The sequence below is a fragment of the Puntigrus tetrazona genome, chromosome 20 (assembly GCF_018831695.1).
Source record: "Puntigrus tetrazona isolate hp1 chromosome 20, ASM1883169v1, whole genome shotgun sequence".
Lineage (NCBI taxonomy): Eukaryota > Metazoa > Chordata > Actinopteri > Cypriniformes > Cyprinidae > Puntigrus > Puntigrus tetrazona.
In genome coordinates, this window is record NC_056718.1 from 23,166,787 (window position 1) to 23,192,541 (window position 25,755).

At 36.9% G+C, this 25,755-nt stretch overlaps 1 protein-coding gene across 1 annotated transcript in view; it reads left to right on the forward strand.

Moving 5' to 3' along the window:
* The window catches only part of dcbld1 (discoidin, CUB and LCCL domain containing 1), a 27,941-nt gene extending 2,342 nt beyond the window's left edge, over window positions 1-25,599 (forward strand). Inside the window, exons 2-15 of the mRNA XM_043220324.1 lie at window positions 2,248-2,466; window positions 5,414-5,557; window positions 6,102-6,153; window positions 6,785-6,857; window positions 11,881-12,014; window positions 14,128-14,168; window positions 16,686-16,874; window positions 19,034-19,155; window positions 19,850-20,006; window positions 20,094-20,186; window positions 20,824-20,908; window positions 21,636-21,682; window positions 22,732-22,851; window positions 24,654-25,599. Coding sequence (XP_043076259.1) covers window positions 2,248-2,466; window positions 5,414-5,557; window positions 6,102-6,153; window positions 6,785-6,857; window positions 11,881-12,014; window positions 14,128-14,168; window positions 16,686-16,874; window positions 19,034-19,155; window positions 19,850-20,006; window positions 20,094-20,186; window positions 20,824-20,908; window positions 21,636-21,682; window positions 22,732-22,851; window positions 24,654-25,234 — 2,057 coding nt within the window. The 3' untranslated portion in view covers window positions 25,235-25,599. The remainder of the gene's footprint in view (window positions 1-2,247; window positions 2,467-5,413; window positions 5,558-6,101; window positions 6,154-6,784; window positions 6,858-11,880; window positions 12,015-14,127; window positions 14,169-16,685; window positions 16,875-19,033; window positions 19,156-19,849; window positions 20,007-20,093; window positions 20,187-20,823; window positions 20,909-21,635; window positions 21,683-22,731; window positions 22,852-24,653) is intronic.
* The last annotated feature ends 156 nt before the right edge of the window (window positions 25,600-25,755 follow it).

Genomic DNA, 25,755 nt, shown 5'->3' on the forward strand with positions numbered 1-25,755 from the left:
TTAAAACTTTTAGGTTTTCTTAAGCAAACCAGGAATGGTTATTCCATGGTACTTGAGTGTCCGCAACCGGTGTGAACCCATATTTGGTGCACGTTAGGAGACAGTCGTATTGTCTGTACATGCAGAGCTCTCACTGTTGTGAATTTTTGTGTTCCACCCTGGGGCAGACGATGGCCAGGTGTTCCTCAACGTGCCGAAAAAGCTGCTTTCGAAGCTCTGTCACGTTCTTCTCTGTTGGGATGATACAGAATAGAATCTGGTTATTTTGAAACTGTTATCATTGCCCGCTTCGCTTATCGGTGGAATATTCTTTTATTTCAAAATAATATTTAAATGTCTTAAATATTCTTTAATTTCTTTAAAAAAAAAAAAAGATCATGCATTGGTCAGTTTTGAGATTTTAAACTTTTTTTATATATATATTTTTTTAAATAACGTGTTGTTTCAGCGTAGTTTAAAAATGTGCCTTGCCTTAAAGGAATAGTTCACGCAAAAATGAAAACTCTGTCATCGTTTACTCAGCCTGGTTACGACTTTCTTCAAAGTTGATACAAAGAAAATCGTACAGATTTGGAACTACTGGAGGGTGAGCAATTGATGACAGAGTTTTAATTTTTAGGTGAACTATTCTTTCACGGCTTTAAGTTAATTTGAATGGCCGTGATTAACCTGATGTCATTTCTCCACCACCTGCCCTAAGGTTTCCGTCCGTTTTTTTTTTTTTTTTTTTTTTTTTGCACCGACCCAACCCTACATCTGGATGGAGTTCAGACGCCACCACAAAGGCCGCTGTGTGTCCGCTAGTATTTAGCACTGACGTAATACTAGCTAAGGTCAAAGAAAGCATTTTTTTTTAGTTAGCCCTGGCGAATGTTCCCTTAGAAACACACCGGAGCTATTTATAGCAGTGGTCCCGGTTTCATTCCTCGTGTCATTTAAGAATGCCGCCAATGTCACAAAACTCTGGGGTCTCCGAGTCTGTAATGCGCACGCATCAGCTCCAAGTTCCTGCGTGGCTGCTGGATGCTCAGCTGTCTAGAAGGAAAAAAGGAGTTGGTGGTGCCACCACAGGTGTGAGTGCCTTTACCGTGGGAGACAGTGGCATAACATATCAGTGAACACTAACGGTCTTGACAATGCTGACATCCCTGGAATCATCCGTATGACTTTTGTCCGGCAGCTGACGGTTTCTAACACCGTCTGTGTCACCAATAAGAGAGCATATGTGAGGAACATCTCATTTCCTCTCTAATAAGGGTGCTTTATTGTCTTCTGCTTTTAATTACGAAAGTCGTACTTGGATATATAGGTAGAAACGCCTTGCGGTGTTTTGATATGTCGTAGGGGCATGTGCGAGTTAATGAAACTTTTCTTCGGAATGATATAATATTGTTTGGTTTATGTTAGGTTGGCGTGTTTGGGCTTGTTGGGTTCAAACTTTTGTTGCAACAGTATCGAGCATTCTTGTGCGTTTAGAGGCTCCCTTGCTGTTATGTAATAGATTGAATTGCTGTTCGGATATATTAAAGAGTTTAATGAGTGTGGGGAATTGGATCATTATTGTCTTAAATAGCTTCAATTCAAGCGATTTCTTCACCATTAACACAAAACTAAATAGCAAAATCGGGCAATTTATAAATACCTTAAATTTATTGGGAGAAGATCTCTTACCAGAGTTTTTTTGTGGGTTTTATCAGCATTCAAGCAGTTTATTCAGTGTGTTATTGTGTTTAAATATCAGCGTCAAAACCAAAGAAGAACTTGTCTTTCAAAAGCCTCACCAAGCTTGCATTTTTATTAGAAATGCAGTATTGTTGTTGCAAAGTTTACAATGTAAAATTATAGATTTAAATATATTTAGTTTCATAACTCCAGTCTTTAGTATCACATTACCCTTCAGAAATCATTCTGATAAGGGAAACATTTCTTATTTTTTGCTTCTTATTTTTATTTTGTTTGCATGATTCTTCGTTTTCAGGATCTGATGAGTAGAAAAGCATTTATCTGAAAATAAAAATCTTCTGTATCACCTTTGATCAATTTAATAATTGGTGACCTTTAACGCACGCTTGCATAAACTAACGTCCTGATATTTGCTGCGCGTGTAAAAACATTTAATGATCATCCCTAATTTGAGAATAAAAGCTATATATTTTTCGTACATAAAGTGCTAAATGGTGGACTTGTTCTTCTGGGTCTGATTTGGGCATTCTTTATTACAACACATTTCCTTATCTCTTTTTCCAGATGATGGCTGTGGTCATTATGTCCTCGGTCAAGAGAGCGGTGTCTTGTCCTCAAAGAACTACCCAGGAACGTACCCCAACAACTCCTGGTGTGAATGGCGAGTCCATGTACCCATTGGCCACACTATTGTCCTAAAGTTTGGAGACCTGAACATGGAGAAGAAAGACTGCGAGACTGACTATTTGAAGGTTCTGAAAGGATCATATGGGACAGAAAACGGTGAGCGTGCTGTACACGGTGCTTATGTAATATTTTGTTTTCTCAGCCATTCCCTGGTGGTCACTAGATTCCCAGTCTGGGACAAACGATAAATAAAAGCCAGATGTTCTCAGTGTAAATCTTGGCGATGTTTTTGTGTTTTGAGGTCATCATCTCCTGTCATCAGGGCTTTCTTGTTTGGTTCAAGTTGTTTTTGTCTTAGTGGTTTTCTTGAAGCTTTTGCACATTTCTCAATAAGTTACTTGCTGAATATTACCCTAAAGGTCTGCATTTGGATTTAAAAGTGAAGTATGGCACTAAATATGATGCTGATTTCCGAACAGGTTTCCTATACCTCCTTTGGTTGTTCACCCCAAACTGAAACCATTGGTTGAGCCAACGTTGCTGGTGGGGCTGAAACAAAATGCTGTAGGAAAAACAGCTGTATTTAGAAATCTAATTTAGGTCTGGTGGTTCTTGTGCAATCATATTGTGATGTAGTCGATCATATGCTCTTTAGTCAGTTCTAACTCCTCTTGATCACATTACTGTGAGTAAACCTGAAAAAAAGCGCGGTAAATCAGAACACTGTCATGAGTCGACCACTAGTCACACATTGATCAGTTTACTGTAAAGCGGGAGGAAACCACAGAAGTTAGTGTGTCAGTGGATGTGTCAGAGTTTATGGTGAAATGTTGCCAAGTCTTCCCATGTCACTTATCAACCATTTCTGATATTTTCGAATTAACTTGCCCTGTACTGGGATGTAAAAAATTGGAATAGTGCACAGATTCAGTAGTATTTTTAATGTAAATGGATTTCAATTGAAATTTTAATGTAATATTTTTCTCAATAAAACTAGGTATATGTTTAAGTGGTTGCTCCATCAAAACGCCTTGTGGATATGTGGTCAAACATGGCATATTGTACAAATCTGCGCACTATTTTGTTGAAAAAAATCGGCAGTTCTTTACTTTTAAGCATTATGCGTTTCTTCTGGCCACTTCGCTTTGGTAGAAATGGATCTAGAACGTCCCCGTTCTTTCCAAAATCACAACAGAACCACAGGTCACATCTGAACCTCCGCATGATGAATGTACTCGCCTACTGCTTTGTAAATGATGAATGGAAAGGAAAAGGATATTGCAGCTCTTCAGTCGAGGTGAATGGGCTTTTCTCACTTATTAGGCTATCGTCTTTCAAACCTAAACCATAGGGCTTTCTCGGTCATGTTGGCAAGAAAAGATGAACTGCCCTTTGTGTGGGCCATTGCTGTGGAAAGAACAAACGGCATCATGAGAAGAGACTGAAGGACGTGATTCTTCCCACACTATGTCTGGTTCCTCCCTAGCCAACCCTTTAACCACAAGCGCTGTTAGGGTGTCAAGAGTCGAGCCTGAGCCACATCCACTGATCAAAGCGTCCTGCTGCGGGATGGCTGGGATTCCTCTCTGAGTGATTCTTAAACAGCAGTTGAGAGACAGTTGGACTAAAGACTAAAGCTTTGTGCCGGTGAAGAGTTTGACAGTTGTGTCACTCACCACTCGGTGTGTTGACCCTTTGGTCCGTTCAGTCTTAATGCTTTATAGATTAAATTGTGCTGATAATCATCAGATCTTATCAGAATCTCTTCAGTGTTTTGAGTGTTACGCTTTAGTTAGCAGACATGTCGTAAGCTTTCCATAATCACAATATATCTTTTTTTGTTTTATAAGTGACTTCTTTTGGTAGTTTAGAGAACTTTTTAGGTTAAGATCAGTGCTGTACTCTCAACTCTTTGAATGAGAAGGTGTGTCCAAATATATATATATAGAGAGAGACAGAGAGAGAGAGAGAGAGAGAGAGAGAGAGAGAGAGAGAGAGAGAGAGAGAGAGAGAGAGAGAGAGAGAGAGAGAGAGAGAGAGATATAGGTAGAGTAGATAGATAGAGAGTAGATAGATAGATATAGGTAGGTAGGTAGGTAGATATAGGTAGGTAGATAGATAGATAGATAGATAGATATAGGTAGGTAGGTAGGTAGATATAGGTAGATAGATAGATAGATAGATAGATATAGGTAGGTAGGTAGATAGATAGATAGATAGATAGATAGATAGATAGATAGATAGATAGATAGGTAGGTAGGTAGATAGATATAGGTAGGTAGATAGATAGATAGATAGATATAGGTAGGTAGGTAGGTAGGTAGGTAGATAGATAGATATAGGTAGGTAGATAGATAGATAGGTAGGTAGAGATAGATAGATGGGTAGGATAGGCAGGATATAGATAGATAGATAGATAGATGATATAGGATAGGTAGATAGGTAGGTAGATAGATAGATAGGCAGGCAGGTAGGTGAGATAGATAGATACAGGTAGGTAGGCAGGCAGATAGAGATGCAGGTAGGCAGGCAGATAGATAGATAGGCAGGTAGGTAGGTAGATAGATATAGGTAGGTAGGTAGATAGATAGATAGGTAGGTAGATAGATAGATAGATAGATAGATATAGGTAGGTAGATAGATAGATAGATATAGGTAGGTAGGTAGATAGATAGGTAGGTAGGTAGATAGGTAGATATAGGTAGGTAGGTAGATAGATATAGATGGATAGATGGATAGATGTAGGTAGGTAGGTAGGTAGATAGATATAGATGGATAGATGTAGGTAGGTAGGTAGGTAGATAGATATAGATGGATAGATGGATAGATGTAGGTAGGTAGATAGATAGATGTAGGTAGGTAGGTAGGTTGGTAGATAGATAGATAGATAGATAGATAGATAGATATTTTATAAATATATTTAATATAAGAACAGTTTACAAGATTTTTTTCTTACACACACTATGTAAACAAATGCCCTCACCTATATAAATACAAGATGTTAATTTTCATTCATTGCATTAATACCTCCTTGTGGATCTAATTCTTTATCTAGGGTTGCATTGTCTTGAAGTTTAATACATTTACTTGCATTTTCATCTAGTTTACTGGCAGTACTGCGGTGGTCAGATGCCCAAGCCCACTCAAATTCACACGGACTCCAGCGACGTGATCGTGCGCTTTCGCAGCAGCCAGCACATCTCTGGAAGAGGATTTCTGCTTTCATACTCCACCGAAAACCACAAAGGTAGCCTGATTTTAAAATGAAGAGCGTGTGTCATCTTCACACAACATTGTTCGTGTGTAGCTTTAACTCCCAAGAATCCACTGTCTTCCTGTCTCTTGGCTGACCCTCGTGTTAACCGCCGAGCCGTGGCCCCATGCTGTGGCTTGCCCCCTTCGCTTATCTAGATACTCACAGATCCTTTATTGATGTTTCTTTAAACGACTTGTTTGAACAAAGCTGAGCAATTTGATCCAAATGATTTGATCCTCATGTAGTTCATGAGTGTATACAACTTTTAGGTTTTTTTTTTTAGTGCTTGTTAGTCTATGGTCATTGTCTGTGACTGTCTTGTGAGCTTGAGTGAGGTTTCTGTCTAAGTATGTATACGTTTCCATTCTACGCATGGAAAGACAGGAAGTGGGTCCATCGTCCTGTTGTGATGCTCATGTCCTGTTGTTCTTGTTGTTGTTGTTGTTGAGTCGGGGGCCTGTTTCCTTTGTGGACACGCTTCTCATCTGCTCCGTTTTTACCCTCATTGTGTGGCCTCCTCTGCTTTCCTCCTCAGAGCTGCTGACATGCTTGGACAGAGGCAGTCATTTCCCAACACCAAAGTACAGGTGAGAGTGTGTCCTCGGCATAAAGAGGCCTGGAGAAAGTTACACTAGCCGGCCGATAAAGCTTTTTTTTCAGTTTTATGTTTTTATATATATATATATATATATATATATATATATATATATATATATATATATATATATATATATATAAATAATATCTCTCTGTGTGTGTATATATATATATATATATATATATATATATATATATATATATATATATATATATGTGTGTGTGTGTATATATATATATATATATATATGTGTGTGTATGTATATGTATATATATATATATTTTTAACACGCTTTTACACACAGAATTTTTTTTTTTTTTACTCATTTATTATTATTTTTTTATTATTTACTTAAACAGAATGACTCAGAGTCAATAAATAAATACAGAGCGTATATTGACAATGTTTAATATATATTGCCCAGACCTCTCTATAGCTGTTCAACTGAAATGCATCCAAACCACAAGACATTACATAATAAAAAAAGTAACGCTAGATAATTTTCACAGATTTCCAGACTATATCTCATGCTCACTCAGCTTCATGTCCCCAGAGCCGTCGGCTATAATTAACTGATGTGGTGTAAGCAGATATTTGTCTTTTGTTCTCGTCCCGTGTAGGAAGTACTGTCCGGCCGGATGCGCAGCGGTGACGGGAGACGTGTCTGGGGACATTTCCCTGGGCTACAGACATGTGAGTTGCATATCATTGTTTTCTTCAGGTGTGCCTGGCACGCCGTGGCTTATACCGCGTCAGCGGGAGAACGTCAGGCAAGCTGCGGGTTCGTTCTCAAGGCCGACGTGCAGCCAAGCAGATGCTCGGCGGGGAGCTTCCCGAACAGGTTTCAGATGCAGCGGCTCGGCCAGGAAAAGCAGCTTCTCTAAGCAGATTTTCCCACAGGTGCTCGGGCCTCTAGGGTCTTCACGGGGAATGTTAAGCGGGCCAGCGGACGGGGGTGGAATGCGCTAATGGCTCGTCCCATTGTCTGACAGCCATTTGTTGTGACAGGGCTTGTGTGTGTGTGTGTGTGTGTGTGTGTGTGTGCGTGGACGCCCTGAGGATACGCGGTGACAGATCATTTGTGCCGCCTCCATTGTTCTTTCTGGTCACTTGGTGGGCAGTGAACTCTGAATGAAAGGAGTTTATGTAATTGTGCATGCCTCTCCAGCGAATCGGGGCCGGAGCTTTGGGTTATTGGCCGAGCAGCAATGAATGGTTTGATGTGGAGAGAATCATGTGTTTGGGCTTTGAGTTATAACTCCAGAAGTTAAGGAGCCTTTCTGAAGGCTTAGCATTGCGGTAAAATCTCTTCCTGTTTGTGAAAGCTAAGCCGGCCGAGCTTTATATGTGTCACGGCATTGATATTGTTAGGGTAACCGAAAGGTTCTTTTCGTTTGAATCAGATGTTCGTCTCGTGAGCGTAGCTTAACCTCTTAAAAACCAAAAGTGGAGTAAACCCTACTGATGGAAAACCGTAGCAAAAGTAACAACCGTGAGTGAATGCTTCTGTTTTGCAGCTTTACAATTTAATGTAGTTTTTTTTATTTTCCGCAGAATGAAAATGATAATGAAATTACAAAGAGCATTTTGTGCATCAAGAAAATCTGACTTTAAGTTGCTTACTTTTGTACTTTTTCTTATTCATTTAAACTTTAAGTTTTTACATTTTGGCACTAAAATTAGGTTTAAAAAAAAAGTCAGGAATAATTAAAAATAAATAAATTGTATGTATTCATAGTTATAGCTTGTAGTAATTGGAAATTATATATTTTTCAAAAATTTACTTAATATAAATGCTCTTTTTCTGTTGATGGGGAAAAAAATGTTTTTTTATTTTTAATTTTTTATCAATTATTTGATACTGAGATAATAAGAAATATTAATTGATCACCAAATTAGGATATTGTAATGATTTCTGAAAGGTCATGTTACATTGACGATTGTAATAATGATGCTGAATTCAGTTGTGACGCCACAAGAATAGATTACGATTATATCGTCCATTTATACATTTATAATATATAGCACAAATATATTAGAAGAAAACTTATTTTAAACTATAATGTGTCCCAATATTACTGTTTTACTGTATTTTTGATCAAATGCATGCATCCTTAGTTTGCATAAGACTTCGTGTTCAAAATGTGGTGAATGATATGCAAAGATTTTTACATCATTTTCTACAAACGAGAAGCATACTAACACACACACACACACACACACACACACACACACACACACACACACACACACACACACACAGTAGTCAACATTTAAAGTTAACCAAAATTGTAAAAAAAAAAAATATATTTGTGTGTATATATTTATATATATATATATATATATATATATATATATATATATATATATATATATATATATATATATTTTTTTTTTTTTTTTTTTAGAAATATAGACTATGATGTACAACACAAAAAAAAGAAACTGGAAAATGCACATTGTGGTTGTGGGAAAAATGCTAGTGTATCAGAGCGTGACTATCGCTCTGTATTGTATTTTACTAATGATACATTTCCACAGACTAAAGTGATGGTAGGAGGAACGCTTTCTGCTTTGAGTTGTCCTAACCCCCATCACAGGTCACAGGTTTTCAAGAAAGACAACAGATACACTGCTCCAGGCTCAACGCTCACACAGCAGGGTCTTAACCCACAACACAAGACAAGGGGGCGCATTTCCACCCTGCTGCTGTCGGCTTTGATATGCGAGTGTGGAGGGCTTTAGAAAGAGCTAGAGCAATTGATTACTTCACATTGGCTTTTGTGTAGATGGGGTGGAGCAGTGGACTCTGGGATTACAGACAGATAATGCCACCGCAGTGAGGGTGTGGATCTGCCATCCAAAGCCATTCAGCAGTCACTCCAACACACACACACACGAACACACACACGAACACACACTCACTCTTATTTATTATCTTGCCACTTCATCCTCAGTTCTAGGTTCATAAGTACATGAATTGAAATCTGAATGGAATCTGTTTGAATGTTTAGCACCAACCTCCTCTTTATGCAAATAAATGAAACTGAATTCCCATAGTACGCAGTACACGCTTATTAGTTTTGCTGTAATTTATAATCTTTTTATTTGCTTTTTTTGGTAACACTTTAAAACAGGTCAAACTACTAACTATGATTTTTCCCTCAATAAAATCTTAATTTGCTGCTTGTTAATAATTAGTAAGGTAGTTAAGTTTAGGTATTGGGTAGGTTTATAGATGTAGAATAAGGTCGAGTCATATGTGCTTAGTTAGCACTAATGCATGGCTAATATTCTAGTAAAATGCATGCTAATAAGCAACTAATAGGTGCAATCGTAAAATAAAATGTTACCCCCCTTTTTTTGAAGAAGAAGAAATTAATACCTTCATTTAGCAAAGATATTTAATCAGATATTACTGATATTTATTAAAAAAAATATATATATATATATATATATATATATATATATATATATATATTATAAATATATATATATTTATTAACAGTTATGTTAAAGTATAGTAATATTTCACTTTCACAATTTTATTACAATTGTTACATTTGACCACAGACTTTTGAATTGTAGTGTATGTGTTTGTTGTCACGAGGTCATTTAATTGGTTCTTATATAAAAAGTGGAAAGCTCTGTGGCTTCATGCTGGGACCGTTTCAGCAGTGAGGAGGTTCGCCTCAAGCTCACATTGTCTCATATTGTAAAGGTTTTTCTAGGGAAGGTTACGAATGAGGACTTCATATTTGCATAAAGAAGCTGCATATGAATGACAGCAATGCGATAATCGGTTAATAGACAAATAAGCATCAGAGCAAACCCAACAACGAATATGTGCCTGTGAAGTTAATTTGTTTAAGACACGTTTCCTCTGTCTTCAATTCATGACAAAACAGAAGTCATTCATTTTGTGCAAGTGAAGTTCTGAACTCATGCTCCAGTTCCATTTCAGATTAATTTAATATTTACATTTTTATTATTATTTTTAATATATTATTGTTTAAACAAATTTTTTTTTAAATGAAAAATCTGCAGCTTTGAGTAATTGTTAAATAATTTACATTTATTGAACCAAACCATGCCTTATATTTCTATATTAATTTGCAAACTCGCAGAGGGCAAGGACTTCTCATAACATGTAACTGCCATGTGGGAAAATTTATCATTTTTTTTTAACTTAGTAATTAATCCTTAAACTCTAGCAACCACATAGCAACACACTTCAAACACCTAGAGCACTGCATTGCAGTAGTGTTTTGCATGGGCCAGCACAACTTTTAATGCATCGTAAATCAAAGTTAGACTACGGTTGTTAGATAGGGCTGTGTTTATGGCCCCGACTGGAAGAGACATGTTCAGGTTAATGAAGCATCTCCGTCTGAATGCAAAGCAGCTGTTTCTGCTGATAACACACAACACGTCTTCTGTTACCTCATCACAATAATGATTCGCAAGCGGCTAATGGGCCCGGTGTAAAACACAGGACCACCCCAAAGACCGTGCACTCTTTCATTCAGTCTTTCAGCCACAGTAGCTAAGTGAGCTAGCTTAATTAATTTGATCTTAAGGTCTTTAAAATATTCAAACTACGCACAGATGACTTGATCATACATTTAAATAATCGGTTTACTGAAAGGAAAGAAATGACGCTTTGGCGTGTTATAGATGAGCTAATTAAAGATGACATATTGCAAATGGATATATTAAGAAACCTACGCACTTAGACGACATGCATGTGCTCTCAGGGTCAAAGCTCAATTCAAATGATCATAATGCGATTTAAATCAGAAGACCGCAGTGCTCAAATCCAGTTTTACCTGTTACCTGGCCTGTTAAGTAAAAAAGGGCCTTAGAAAGAAAGGTTATTCATGCTAAGGCATTTTATGTGACAAAGCATTAGCGGTGGTAGCTAAGGAATGCTAAGCATTTCCACTGGCTGCCACAATTACTGTAATTGTTGCCTCAGAATGAAATGTTAGATTAATCTGCGTTGTTGCAGGCTTTATGTTCAGTGGAGGTCTGTCTTAGTAATTATGAAATACCAGAGCAAACTGATTGCTATATGGGCTTTTTTTGTTAGTTGAGACTGTGATCACAACATGAAATTATTGGTAAAAAGAAATTTGGCCTTTTTTTTGTGAGACGCTATGGACTGATCATAGGGAAGGAAAAAAATGGAATGCATTATTATGAATGACAGAAACATTAAATTTGAAAGTATATTCAAATAGAAAAATACATTTTAAATTGTGATAATACTTCACTGTTACACACTTAATAAATGCACAAGATTTTAATAGCCGTTTAAAAAAACCTTTTAGACCTATAGTGTATGTATTCAATGTATAAGAATATGATTTTTATATATGTACATATGTATAATTGTTTTAATGCTGTGTGTTTTTAATGTTCTAATGACACTTTCTTCTGACGAGTGTTTCGTTTTTTAATTAGACAATTAATATTACATTTTTATATCAAACCTATCTGTTATTTTCCGTAATGTGAAGAAAGCTTTATTGTTCTAATATTGTTTGTCGATTTAATCACCATCTCAGAATTAAATTCAACTAAATTTAGATGAATTTTTAAGGAAAGTTTTGATTCAAGAAAATGTAACAAAAACAAAAAACTTATGTCTTAAAGGCCAATCTCTGTCCGTCCTTTCATTATTGTGTCTGAGAGCTATGTTTTTCTCTTTCAGACATCAGTTTTGTGTAAAGCAGCCGTGCATGCTGGGGTCATCATGGACCAGTTTGGAGGACCAATCACGGTGGAGGAGCGCCGAGGGCTCAGTCATTACCCTGCGGTCAGAGCCAACGGCATCCAGTCAAAAGAGTGAGTTACTGCAGTGGTTTCTGCGGTCTTTCTCTATGACAGAAGCTCGAAGCCTCCGATTTTATCTGTGCTACACAATGCTTTTATATTCTTGTGCGAGTCGGACATCGGCATGCAGGCTTTCCCAGGACGTGTATGTTTACAGTCTATGAGGCAAGTATGCAACTGATCGATTTCCATCTCAAGTGGATTTCTGTCAGCATGTGTGTTTACTGTAAGTTTGCCAGGAAAAAACGGTTAGGTTACCGTTTCAAAAATTCAAGCTGTCTGTCTTACGAGTTCCCCTGACAAGTCGCAACATGTCTTATTCTGGCATTTCATCTAACGCCTGTGATTGAATGTGACCTTGGTAGGCTCTCCAGGACAGTTATTATTAAGTGCAATTCCTGCCTTCTTTTGGGTGATGGATGGTTTAGGTAATATTTAATGCCATGGCCGCTCTGTCTGGACTGTTGCGGCTTCAGAGATTTGTCTTAAGGGAATTGGGTGTGCAGGTTGAGAAAGAAATCAAGATTGCCTCTCGTTACGGTCTCTGAGGAGTGATTTATTAGAAGGACATCCAGAGCAGAGATACTTTAATCCAACGAATGCAGGTTAAGATCATTTTTCTCTTGTTTTCGACCGATTATTGATAGGAATGGTAGATGGAGAAAACAGGAAGTGATGATGAGCAGAGAAAGGAAGGCGGATCAGAAAACGATGCCAAGACTCGGTTACGGTAATGTCAAGTGCTTGCACTATGCCACGCTAGTTTATTTTGGTTAGCAGCTAGAAAATAAGTTAACTGGGTGTTCTGAATAGATTTTAGTGTGTTGCCTTGCCTTTAATAGGAAGTTGTTATATTGTTACTGGGGCCTACTGATCGTTTTTACAATGCAGCGTGCATTTTTGTGCGTTCACTGGAACACTGCTATGCAGTTACTAGTGTCCTTCTTTCCCTGAGCAAGTTCTCAGCGTCCAAGTCTAAAATGTTGTGTGTTTTATTTTTCGTCCAATAGTTTAGGGGTACCATTTTATCGAGTCGAATGGATTTCAGTGCACCGCTATGTTTGCTAGAGCTCTGTTGGATAGTTAATGGATGTTCAGAAAGGTTTTTGGTGCTTTGCCATGTGCTATCTAGCGTGTTCTGGTTTAAAAGTGCGCAGTTATTAGGTGTCAGAATGCATTTTATTGTGTTGTTATATTCTTTCTGCCTGCTAGAGCATTGATATATAGTTACTGGGGTGTTCTGTTTGTTTTAAGTGCGTTTCTGTGAGTGTCTTGGATTTGGGTTGTATAGTGTTTTTTTAGCATTTATTCATTTAAATGCATTTAATTTATTCTTTAAATATGACGTTGCACTGGTGGAGTGGCCATTTATTGCACAAACCAATTGATTAGTCTAACTAAATCCGTCATCTCCACTAAGGAGATTATTTTGATGATGTAACAGTCCTCGGGGGTCCGCTTTAACCTAACTGAATAACTACAATCAATATCAGTTCCTGTAATTACATCGCTTGCTTTTTGATCTCAGACTTTCTTCCACGTGTTTTATTGCACGCACTTAAACGGTTACTTCAGTCCGGCGACTCTGATCAGCGCTTGATTCATTTTTCCGTTGATTTTACTAGATTATATTTCTGTCACCAGCAGTTTATTGCTTGTATTCCCAGGCTTCAGACGTTCATCTATTATTTTGTTGTTGCTGGCACGCCGCTCGCCGTATCCTATTTCGGTTTCGTTCACGCTGTCGTAAACCTCCCTGTACCCTGAACTCTGAAACCGTTTGCTCGACAGCCATAAAAGTAATGAAAAAGTAATCACATCCAGGAAGCCCGTGATAATGGCAGGTTTTAAGTAATGCTTGACAGAGATGCAATTTCCCAGCCGGTTCCTCTCTAATTGCCAGCACACTGCTCTTTTCACCGGCCCAGCTGTACCCCGGTTCTCCTATCAGAGGGGGACGCGGCGAGGGAGGTCGTCTGAATTTGGCAACGCAACAGGGCTGACAATGGGAATCTCCCTTTTGGCTCCCTTTCACATGACAGGACCTCAATTAATCACTGTAATAATGATCTTTTGTGTCTAAAACGCTCAGCTCGCTGATAATCTGTTTTTCTTTGTCTTTCAGTGGCTCGTTGTCTGAAACCCTCTTCACATTTGTGACAAACGGTAAGCACTTGTTTTCTGGTTGAATGGTGATGTGAATTGAGCACACATATTGGTGTAGGATTAATCCTATTATTTCTTGAACCGTGTTGACATGATTGGTTTCCGCCACCTGCTGTTATTCCTGCTGCCGTGTTGTTTGACTGGTATATTTGCACCTCTGCAAAAAAGGAAGTGTTTTAATCGCCTTGCGCCGGCCCGACAGGTTTTCTTTAACCAGTTTGGATATGGAAAGCACTGTTCGGCCCTTTATCAGTGTGCACGGAGGGCGTGGGAATATCTTATCACCTTAGTTTGTTTTTCTCTCGCTGTTTGAGTCCGGCATAGCTGTACCTGTGTCGATGAGCTCCATGCTGCTCTGCAGAGACCGATGAATCAATCTCTCACAGCGGTTGCCAACGGCGTGCATTTGCAACACTTGCTCCAAATGTGTACCTAAAACACACACATATAGTGTATGCATTAACTTTATCATTTATCTATTGTCAAATTAAATCATTTACAATGGGACAAATACAACTGCATTGATCAATGTTATGATGTTGTTTTAATATTGAATGATGATGAAAATATACTTTTAAACTAAATTAAAACGCCAGTAGTAAGCGTTTAATGAGTGAGTCATTGAGTTGTTCGTTCAAATGATTTGTTCAAACAAATGTTTAGGCATGGGCTAACTTTTTAACTCAATGAATCGGCTAATAAAAATTGGACTGTGTTCTACGGTGTGACAGCAAAAAAAGTTATAAATGGCATGAGAGGGGTTATTTTCAATGTTAGGTTTTATTTTACATTGTCACACCAAATCATATCTATATTTATATATATGTATATGTATGTTTATTAGATAATGCTTAATCACAAATATTAAGAATAATAAGTTTAATGCAATTCAATTCAATTTAATGCATTTGTTAGCACAAACCTGTACATTTTAAAGTCCAAAAGCACGCGTTTCCTCATTTCCACTGGATGAGCAAGTAACAAGTCCACATCCGTACTAGCTATTACACTCTTAAAAAATCTCCCAGCACTTTCACAGCAATACCAAAGAATTATTATTTGTAGTTCTTTATTGAGAACCTGCATACATTGACTTTCTCCTATTTGCTTTAGTTATACTCAAGCTTTAGTCAGTTAATGTTATAGATTCATGGATGTACCTTTCCCGATCGTTATGCCCCTAATCTTTTCTGGTCAGAATTGGATTTGTATTCAGCGTGCTTTGTTGATGTATTGCATGAGTTTCTGATGACAGGAGCTGATAGATGTGTGGACATCAGTCGATTGATTCCCATTAATCCAATTAGCTTAAAGCCCAGCCGTACACCCAGCAATGACTGCCACCATCAAGTGAGCGTCCTACCCTCATCAACCCCCAGCTGGATTACATCACTAACAAAGTAGCCTACTTGACGAGATCTCTGAGGTGGCAAGGTGCATATTTTGTGGCGTTTTAAGTCTAATTAAAAACTCAAACGCATGTACATTGAGGTACAGAGATTAAAAATACGGTTTAAAACTGAAAATGAACAGTTTTAGAATTTGGAAAAGGTTAAAAGAAAGGGGGAAATGGATTTAAAAACAACACAAGCGTCATCTCTGGGGTTTGCCGTTTAGAGCCCACTGTACTTACGAGTGTACAGAAACTTCAATAGGGGATCTTTTCTGACCTCCTGCTGAGATTCACCTTGTCTTCTTCCTGAGTTTCCTCTGCCCACATATGCTAAATATGTGGAATGTGATGGTGTTAGCCAAATCGGGCCTAAGCAACAGGATGTATTGGCCCTGTTTTCTGTCTTTAAAGGATGTGGGTGTCTTTTCCCCCCTCTTTTATTGTAATATTGTTGTGTTCATAGCACATACGTCTCCATTTAACTGTACACATGGCGGGTATTTTAAGAGCTCAGGGCTTCCTGTTGAGTCAGTGTACACGTAACTGAGTTTTTGCTCCACATGTGTGTTTTATTATGTTAAAAGCAAGCGCTAGACATAAGTAGAACTAACATTACTCTTTTTATGTTTTTTTTTTTTGTTTCATTAAAGAATTCATAAAATTCTGTCGTCATTTACTCACCCTCGAGTAGCTCCAAAAGGAAGATATTTCGGAAAAAGTTCACCATTATGTCGCCATTGACTTCAATAGTAAGAAAAAAAAAAAAAGTACTATGGAAGCCAATGGTGACCTAAAACAATGTGGGTACAAACTTTTTTCAAAATATCTTCCTTTCTGTTCAGCAGAACAAAGAAGTTCATACGGGTTTGGAGTTACTCGAGGGCGAGTAAATGATGACAGAATTATTATCTTTTTTTTTTTATATCTAATTTATTGATGTCTTCACGGTCGCTTGATCAATATATTTGTGAATAATTTTTCTGCATTATTTAAGTTCAAAATAGCACCTTTTATTTGTCTTTACTGTCACTTTGGATTAATAAAATTATTAAATTCTCTGAAAACACGTACAGACCCCAAACCTTTTTAAATGCGTTTCTGACCACAAGTTCTCTCTATCATAGATTGCAGCCAACAGACTGTTCTTCAACCCGTGAGCACCACTACAAGCTTGTCGTCACACAACATCTCTTCCGACGGGTTTGAAGTCGACTGGTTTCCTAACAGCACCCGTCCATCTGTTGCTGATGACCTTAATAGTAGCCATCCAAAATGGCTCCAGATTGACCTCGGAGAAAAAAGGAGGATCACAGGTAATACTTTCATAACCTGATTTCACTGACATGTTTGTATATCCAGATCTCTGGATATACAGTTCCAGTGCCCTCTTTTAACACCTCAAGATTTGGCTTTTCCAATGCATCATTTAGTAGCGTTTCCGTACTTTATGAGGAAACGGCACGCTATTATATCAAAACAAACACGCGATCATCTCAGAAAGACCCACGGTTGGTTCCAGAGGGCGTAATTATCCTCACAGAAGGTCTTTCTCGTGATCAGCTCTGTGTGCCGAGCACTCGGAGCACATGAGCGTTCGCCCCTCCCCAAGCGCTAACTGGTATCCGCATCTTTTGAACAGTTCCTGGTATTGCATAAAAGCACAGAAAGGCCCTCTCTGTGTCCATTCATCACAAATACAAACCCTCTTACAAAAGCACATTTAAATTTAGGAACAAGCCGGACATGCGTTTATTTTGAGCACGGCTCACTGTGTTAGGCGGCGCAAACCGAGTTAATTTCATACAGCTCAAGGAGCGAGAGAATGCTCACTTTGTCTCCCGCCAGTGCTTTTGGACGCGATGACCCTGAGTGAAAGCGGCGCGTCGCAAAGAGGAAGCTCTGTTATGTGAGGCTAAATAAATGTAAAGAAAAACTATCTCTTTATCTGTGGGGTCTGCATTGTTTGTGAGAAAGCTTTTGTTGTTTTTAGCAGTAAATGAAAGCAGTGAGCCACAAGGAACTAGTGTTAATGTTATATATTAGGATCTCACTAAAACGTATAGTGGTTTTGGGTCAGTAATATTTCTGTTTTTGGAAAGCAAGTAATCTGTACTTTGATTCGGTAAGAACACATTCAAATCGAGATATTTACTGCATTATTTTTTTATATAAATTACGTTTGAGCTTTCGAATCGTCAGAGAATTCTGTAAATGTATTACAGTGTCCACAAAAAATAATAAGAAATTATTCTTTAGCAGCAAATAGGCAAATTAAATATATTATGTTGTAGTATTATGCAGTTTTCCTGTATTTTCGGTCAAATAAATGCATGCTGAGTTAAAGAAATGTGTTTCAAAACATTACAAAAAAAGTGTTTTTTTGCAAAAATAGAAAATCATAAATCATGTTTGTTTGTTTTTTCTTGCGCATTCTGGTTATTCTCAAGTAAACTGCAGTTGGGTTTTTTTGATGATGTAAAAAGAACAAAAATACAACCCAAACTAGCACATTAAAACTAAATAAAAACATATAATAAAAGCCACGACTTCTTTTTAATGTAAAAATGTTTTGTTTTGCAAATAAAACTCTTCATTTGTTGCTGGATATACTGTATGTATAATAATTCAGTGGAAGCTAGTGATTTATCTTGCAGTCATTATTGAGGATTATGAAATCTGTAATGTTTCGGTGCTAGCACCGGAACATTTTGAGGTCAGAAGTAGGATATTGCAGTATTTCCACTCCAATCATTCTGGGCTCCAGACAACTTTCCAAAAAAAAAAAAAAAAAACGGAGAGAGCATTGCTTTACTCTGCCATCTTTAAAATGATTCAACTTTTTTTACCAGTGTCAGACATCCAAGTGCCATCCCAGTGGTGATTTTTCACATAGGAGGTGAGAGAATTATGGGTTATGCATACTGTCAGAACCACAATTGCGTGTTTGTAGAATTTGCCTTAACTCTTTGATTCGTTTTCAATATATTCATCTCAACCGCAGGAAGGAACACCAGTGTCTTTTTCTAAAAATAGCGCTTTGATTCTTTAGCTTTCCTGGTTTTCTCTTTGATGAGTAACTTCCTTTCTCGACTTTCAAGTCTCACAGCTTCACACTTTGAATTGCTCCTACGATCACGGTGGCGTCCTCGCGCCTGCGATGCAGTTAACGTCGGAAAAGTAATAACGGGCCTCAGGGGTCTTTCTGCGTCTGCTGGGAACATGCCACTTGAGTGTTTCCCTCAGGAATGCGTTTAGTAACCGAAGCGGGCCGGCCGCAGGTTTTCCACTGTGATGCAGAAGACAAGGCAGCACTCTGAAGAGAAGTCTTTAGCCTAGATGCTGTCGCATTCCTCAGCTGGCTGAGCGCTTGCGTCACGGTCCTCAGGAGAATGACCTCAGGAGCATTTGAGGATAAATGTTGTGTGAAGAGACGGTTTGCTTATGAAATAATTAGTCACGTTTTGTTTGATAGGCATTCTGACCACGGGCTTGACCGTCGCAGGCTCTGAATATTTCGTAAAAAACTACAAGATCGAGTACAAAGAGAGGAGTCGCTGGCGAACATTTGTCCAATATAATAACTCTGATGAAATGGTAAGGCTTTGTCTTTAAATCGCATCATAATCATGTTCAGTACAAAATTATTGTTGTTGTTATTATTAGTAGTAGTATTTCATACAATTTAACAGGGGGAAACAATGTGAATTTATATAATTAACAAATTAAATAATTTTAAATAAATGTAAACTTAATTAAAAATTATGTATATATGTATGCATATGTGTGTGTGTATAAAATATATATATATATATATATATATATATATATATATATATATATATATATATATATATATATATATATAATATGCATACAATTTGTATATATTGCTTACTGTTATATTATGTATATATTATATAATATATATGTATTACAAGTTATTAATTGTGTATATAGATTTTAGGTATATATAAATGTAAATTAAAAATGTTTCATGTATGTACATGTTTATATTTAGCTTCATATATATATATATATATATATATATATATATATATATATATATATATATATATATATATATATATATATATATAATATTTTTTTTTTTATATTTACACGCATGTATATGTATTTATGTATATACATTGTATACACTCATATTATGTAAACAAAAACGTTTATTTTGGATGCAATTAATTGCTTGACAGCACTAAGATAGATTGATTTATTATATAACCGTATATACACCATTTGTTTTATTGCGCAATGTTGTTTTTCACTTCAGGTGTTTGAAGGAAACACTGACAGCGTCCATCAAACACGCAACACCTTCCACCCCTCCATCGTCGCTCGAAGTCTTCGAGTCATGCCTCAACAGTGGCACCGGTCAATCGCTATGAGATTGCAGCTACTGGGCTGTCCTTACGTTAAACCCATCCCAGGTGCATGTCTGACACACACGGGCTTCACAGCCTCATTTTTTTTTTTCATTAGAACCCTTTACTAAACCAGCGTTGCTCCCCATGCAGTGAATTCATCATCTCCGGTGACGCAGGAGGTCCGGCCTACACAGTCCATTCACAGAGACATGACCAAACCAATGGCCTCTCAGGCTGATCTCGGTATGATTTTAAGAACATTCATTAATTATTACAGATTATGTTACAGATAAATATTTGAATATTTCCACTACTGTCACTGCTATTTACATTTTAATGAAAAAAAAGGTTTTTTTTTTTGTAGCACTTTGCAATAAGGTTCATTAGTTTTCTTCTACTTTCTACAACGTTTATTAATCTTAGTTGATGCTTATTTCAGCATTCACTAATGCAATATTAAAATCACATTGCGTTCGTTAACATTAGTAATGCACTGTGAACTAAAATGAACAATGTTTTTTTTCTTAGCTGACATTAACAAAAACATAAAATGATCAACATTTGAACTGCAATTAAAACTTAAAACCTAAAAATTCTTAATGTTATTAAAAATTTGAACGATACATCAATGACAGTAAAATAGCGCAAAACTTTTCTACCTGACCGTAATTGTTATATTTGTATAGTATTTACATTTTTGAATACGCACACACACACACACACACTATCTTGAAAATTACTCAAATAAATGTAAGTTTGTCTTTTCTCATCCTTCATGATTTAAAGATGCTTAACCGTGAACATAAAAGCAAAGGGAGTTTTTTTTTTCTTTCTTTCATCGTCATTACTTTAATAACTCATAGTTTTCCTTTGTTTTCAGTTAATCTGGTCATAATAATTGTGCCAACCATTCTGCTTGTGGTCCTGCTCCTCGTGGGAATCTGCGTGGTTAAAATGCTATACAAGTAAGTCAGTTTTATTCCGTTTTTTTAAGTTGCCGAATTTGTCCTTTTTCCATATTTTTGTGCTTTTTTTTTAAAAGACCTCTGCAATGATCATCTAACCTTCAGTGTGTATTAACAGTAAACAGGTCCGTTTTTACTTTCATGTTGACTTGAAAGGATGAAAGTTAAGACTATTTTGTCTGTAGTCCCCATGTTGTGTCTGACGTGGAGTCCCATATGCTAACGTTCACTGAAGCACAGTAAGCTTATCTCAGCTCGGCCGCTAGTCCTGTTATCAAACGCGGCAGACACGGTCTCGGCGTTGCGTATGAACATGCGCCGGTGATTCCCAGCATGCCCTAATGGATACCACAGACACTGGTGTCAATAAAAGCCGATACGAGCAAACCCTGCGTGGCCTGTTGTGATTCCTCAGCAACACATTGCAGCGGTGTTTGGATTCATGAAGAATGGAGAGATCGAGGGCCGCGGGGGATGAAGGGGGGTTGGGGGTCAAAGGTCGGCGTGAGGAGATGCGCCAGCTGCATTAGTCCCCAGAGAGGGAGAGAGAGAGCTCAGGGACAGAGGGATTGTGGGGAAATGAGGATGAATGAAAGGAAAGCTCTTATGGAGGAGTTTCAAGGGAATTGCTAGGCTTCTTCTGTTGTTTAAGACGGATGAAGGTGGTGAGAAACCCTAGACTTTGCCACCTGTGTCTCTGACGCCGATGTGTTTCATTGTCCCACAGTAAGAAGACAAAGGAGAACACGTATGGCTCCGCGGAGACGCATACAGGTAAAACGGTTGCTTTTAATGAACTGGTTGGATCGTAATAATTCTCAACCTGTTTATAAACGGCAAAGCTGTTAAAAGCTGGACTTGCTTCTTCAGTGGAACACAAAGAGAGTTATTTAATAACTTTTTATGAAGAACAATAAAAAGGGGGTAATGTATGTATGATGCATTAAAAAGGGTAAATAAATAGTCAAGATGTGCATTGCTGTAACACATTCATATCTTGTTGTGAATAATTATAACATTTTAAAGTGCATAGTGTAAGTGTTATAAACTGTGGTTACAATTATTCATGAGATATTTATAAGATGCATTGTAAGGCGCATATATATATATATATATATATATATATATATATATATATATATATATATATATATATATATATATATATATATATATGATAAAGGATAAAGGATAAAGTCAGTTGCCTAAATGAAACTATTTCATGGCTTAAGAAGGACAAAATTGAGTAGAAAACTGCAGCTTTAATGGAAAAAAAAAGATTATTGATTAATGTTTGGAAGAACATTTAAGCTTGTTTTTTTTGCCACATGAAACACACATTGTTTGTTGTTATCATTTATGAATAAGGACTTAATTTTTGGTTGTTTTTCATGTAAAGCTATTAGTTAACTTGATGCCACTGTTCTTTTTTTTTTGCTTTAACTTTTTTGTAAATATCTTGTTTTCGTTCGGTTGATGAAACTAGTCCTACAGATTTAGTGGTGAATAAATAACAGCAAAATCTCTTTGGAGGGTAAATGTTTTTTTTCGCTTTCAGGACGACATAAAATCCTTAAAATAACTGAATGCACTCGGTCGGATTAATGACTTCTCCCAATCTGAATGATCTGAATAAATTAGTTCTACCTTTATCGTTTGTCAAGTCTGCGCAACATATTTCTGGTTTTCGTGACGCATCCCTTCTTCCAAATACAGTCTCTTGCGCTTTTAGACATGAATAGTTTAAGATAGCTGCTCAGTTCGCACATAGATAAAACCATTTTTCACAGACCGGCTGACAGTTGACTGATTTTTGTCTGCAGGCTGTTGGAGGCAGATAAAACAGCCGTTTGCCAGACACCAGTCCACAGAGTTCACCATCAAATACAGCTCTGAGAAAGATCCCATCCAGAAGCTGGACCTGGTAACCAGCGCCATGGCAGGTAAAGATTGACCAAAAAAAATTTGCCAACCAGCGTTTAAAGAACCTTTCCGGAAAACATTAACATGTTAAAGAAGTTCTTTCTTCTACTCGGCATGTAGGCGTTCATTTGGCCGAAAGCAATAAAGGCGGTTTAAAATGGATAAGAAACGCATATTTTTTTCCCACAAAAATATGATGCAGCACTGTTTTCAGCATTAAAAATGAAATTAAGTACAGCAAATCAGCATATTAAAATGCTTTCTGAAGGATCATGTGACACTGAAGACTGGAGTAATGATGCAGAAAAGTAAGCTTCGCTTTCAAAGCAAAAAAAAAACATTCAAATATAAGTATTTTATATTGTAATGATATTATACAGTAGTACTGTTTTTATATAAATAAATGTAGCCTTGATGAGCATGAAATACTCCCAAATTGCTGACTCCCAAACTTAATATAACAATCCAAAGCAAGAAAACATTTGCGCTGGTAGCCTGCCGCTGAAAATGTACTTCATTTAATGTTACGTACTTCCCAACGCTGAAGCCAGAATAGTAATAGAGCCTAAGCTACCAATAAAATGTCTGTCATAGCACGGTTTGCTCGTCCAAGTCAGACAGAAAACATGGAAGAGATGTGATTTATCACTCGGTTTTATTGTCATTGCCTGTTAGGACACCGAGTTCATGTGGAAATACGGATTTGAAGCAAGAGCCTTTCATTTTTGTGGCTGCAACTGAAGTCGGAGAGGGGAGTTTTTATTGTCTGATAAAGGGGTTCAGCTTGTAAGGCAATTTATGGTCCTTCAGTGAGCTGAAGAAGGAAAATTACTTTTTGAAATAGATGTAACAGCCTGAAAGCTTGCCAGATGAAAACGCCTGCTAAAATTTAATTGATGCTTTTCCCCCTACACTCCTCCAGGGCTGTAATTATTGATGATTTAAGGTTTGTGCAAGACATCAGACAGATTACAGGCAGTCTGATTTTTATTTTTTATTTTTTAAATTTTTTATTTTTTGATTTGAAGCCCCTTTGTTTAATTTAAATTTTCATTTAAACAGCTCCTATATATATATATATATATATATATATATATATATATATATATATATATATATATATATATATATATATACACAAATTAAATATAATAATTAATGCATTAAAACTTGAAAAAAAATTGCATAGTGCATTCTTATATATATATATATATATATATATATATATATATATATATATATATATATATATATATATATATATAGTGAATTAGATTTTGGCTTAATATAGTATCGATTATTTTATTTCCTAAACTTAGTTTATTTCATCAATATTTCTCATTTTCATCCAAAGTTAGTTTTTTTGTTTATATATATTTTTTCAGTTAATGTTTATGTACTGATTTTTAAAAATTGTTTTAGTTTATCAATAAGCCCTTATGAAAAACCATTTTCTGTAATTAAAATACTGCTGAAATAATAAAATTAAATCTTAAATCCCAATAATTCAATATTAAATTAAAATAAATCTTAAAAAGCTTAAATAAAAAAATTAAATTTTAAAAGTACTAAAACCAATAAAATATATATATTTTTAAATAAAATAACCTAAAATTAAAACTATATAGTAAATTAAAGCTTTATATAAATAAAAAAAATATTACAGAAGCACACAATGAAAATGCTAAAACTTAAAATGAAAACCTGAAATATAAAACAAATCAAATTCAAAACAATAATAAATAGTATAATCTATATAATAAATAATAGGAATTTTAGATAACTATTACTAAGTTACTGTTTCCCTTTTCTTTTCCTTCAGCCGAGTACCAGCAGCCTCTCATGCTCGGCACAGACACGGTTTCTCGAAAAGGCTCAACGTTCAGACCCATGGACACTGAGGCCAAAGACAAAGACGTCGAGGCTACTTCTCACTACGACCACCTGCAGACGGGCATCCAGTACGCCCTGCCACTGACCAATCAGGAGCCGGAGTATGCCACGCCCATCATCGAGCGCCACGCCTTCCGCCAAGATCCCTTCCTTCCGGATCCCAGCTACAGTGTCCCAGGCGTGGTCCTAAACAAAAGCCCGTCGTTCCGAGCCGTGGAGGGCAGTAACTGCAGGAAAGTGATCGGCGGGCTGGCCAAGGTCTACCAGACGCCCCACGTCAAAACGGAGCGGGGAAATTACCCAGAGGACATCTACGACAGCCCTAAAATCAGGAAACCCGTCGTGAAGAACGGGAGTTGCTCTGAGTACCAGAGACCCCAGATTAAATCTCCGGTTCAAGAGTGCTATTCCACTCCCAGAGACTGCATCAGACTGCCTTTCTCCGGACTCAGACCGGACCCCGAGGGAAGCAGGTCCGACCCGGAGGGCAGCAGCTCTGAAGGAAGCTGAGAAGAACCACACTGTGACGTGCCTGATCTCCTCAACAAAACCACCTCCAGACTCTAACTTATTCGTGCATGAGGGACAACCTTTTGCGTTTTTGCGAAGGCCGTAATGGATGCCATCGGTTTTGTGTAATTTAACTTTTTTTTTTTTTTTTTTTTGTATATATATATGATGCATTTTGTCTTGACATATCAAGATTTGTAAAAAAAAAAAAATTGTGCTGTTTGTTCCCCGTTCATCCCCTACGGACACAAACTGTGAATGCGAGCCAGATTTTCATGTATTCTACAATGTGACCATCATCTTTATTTTCCACTTTGAACAGAATTGCCCTAAAGAGCAAGTTCACTGCCTTTTTTTTTTTTTTTTTTTTTTTTTTTTTAAATAGCTTTCTTTTAAGGTGTCATTAGCGATATGTACAATGTTTATTTGCCAGCCAGGTGGTGTGTTTTGCACAATCTAACACACTTTTTTAATATTTTTTTAAATTTAATTTTATTTAATTTATTTTTTTATACATACAC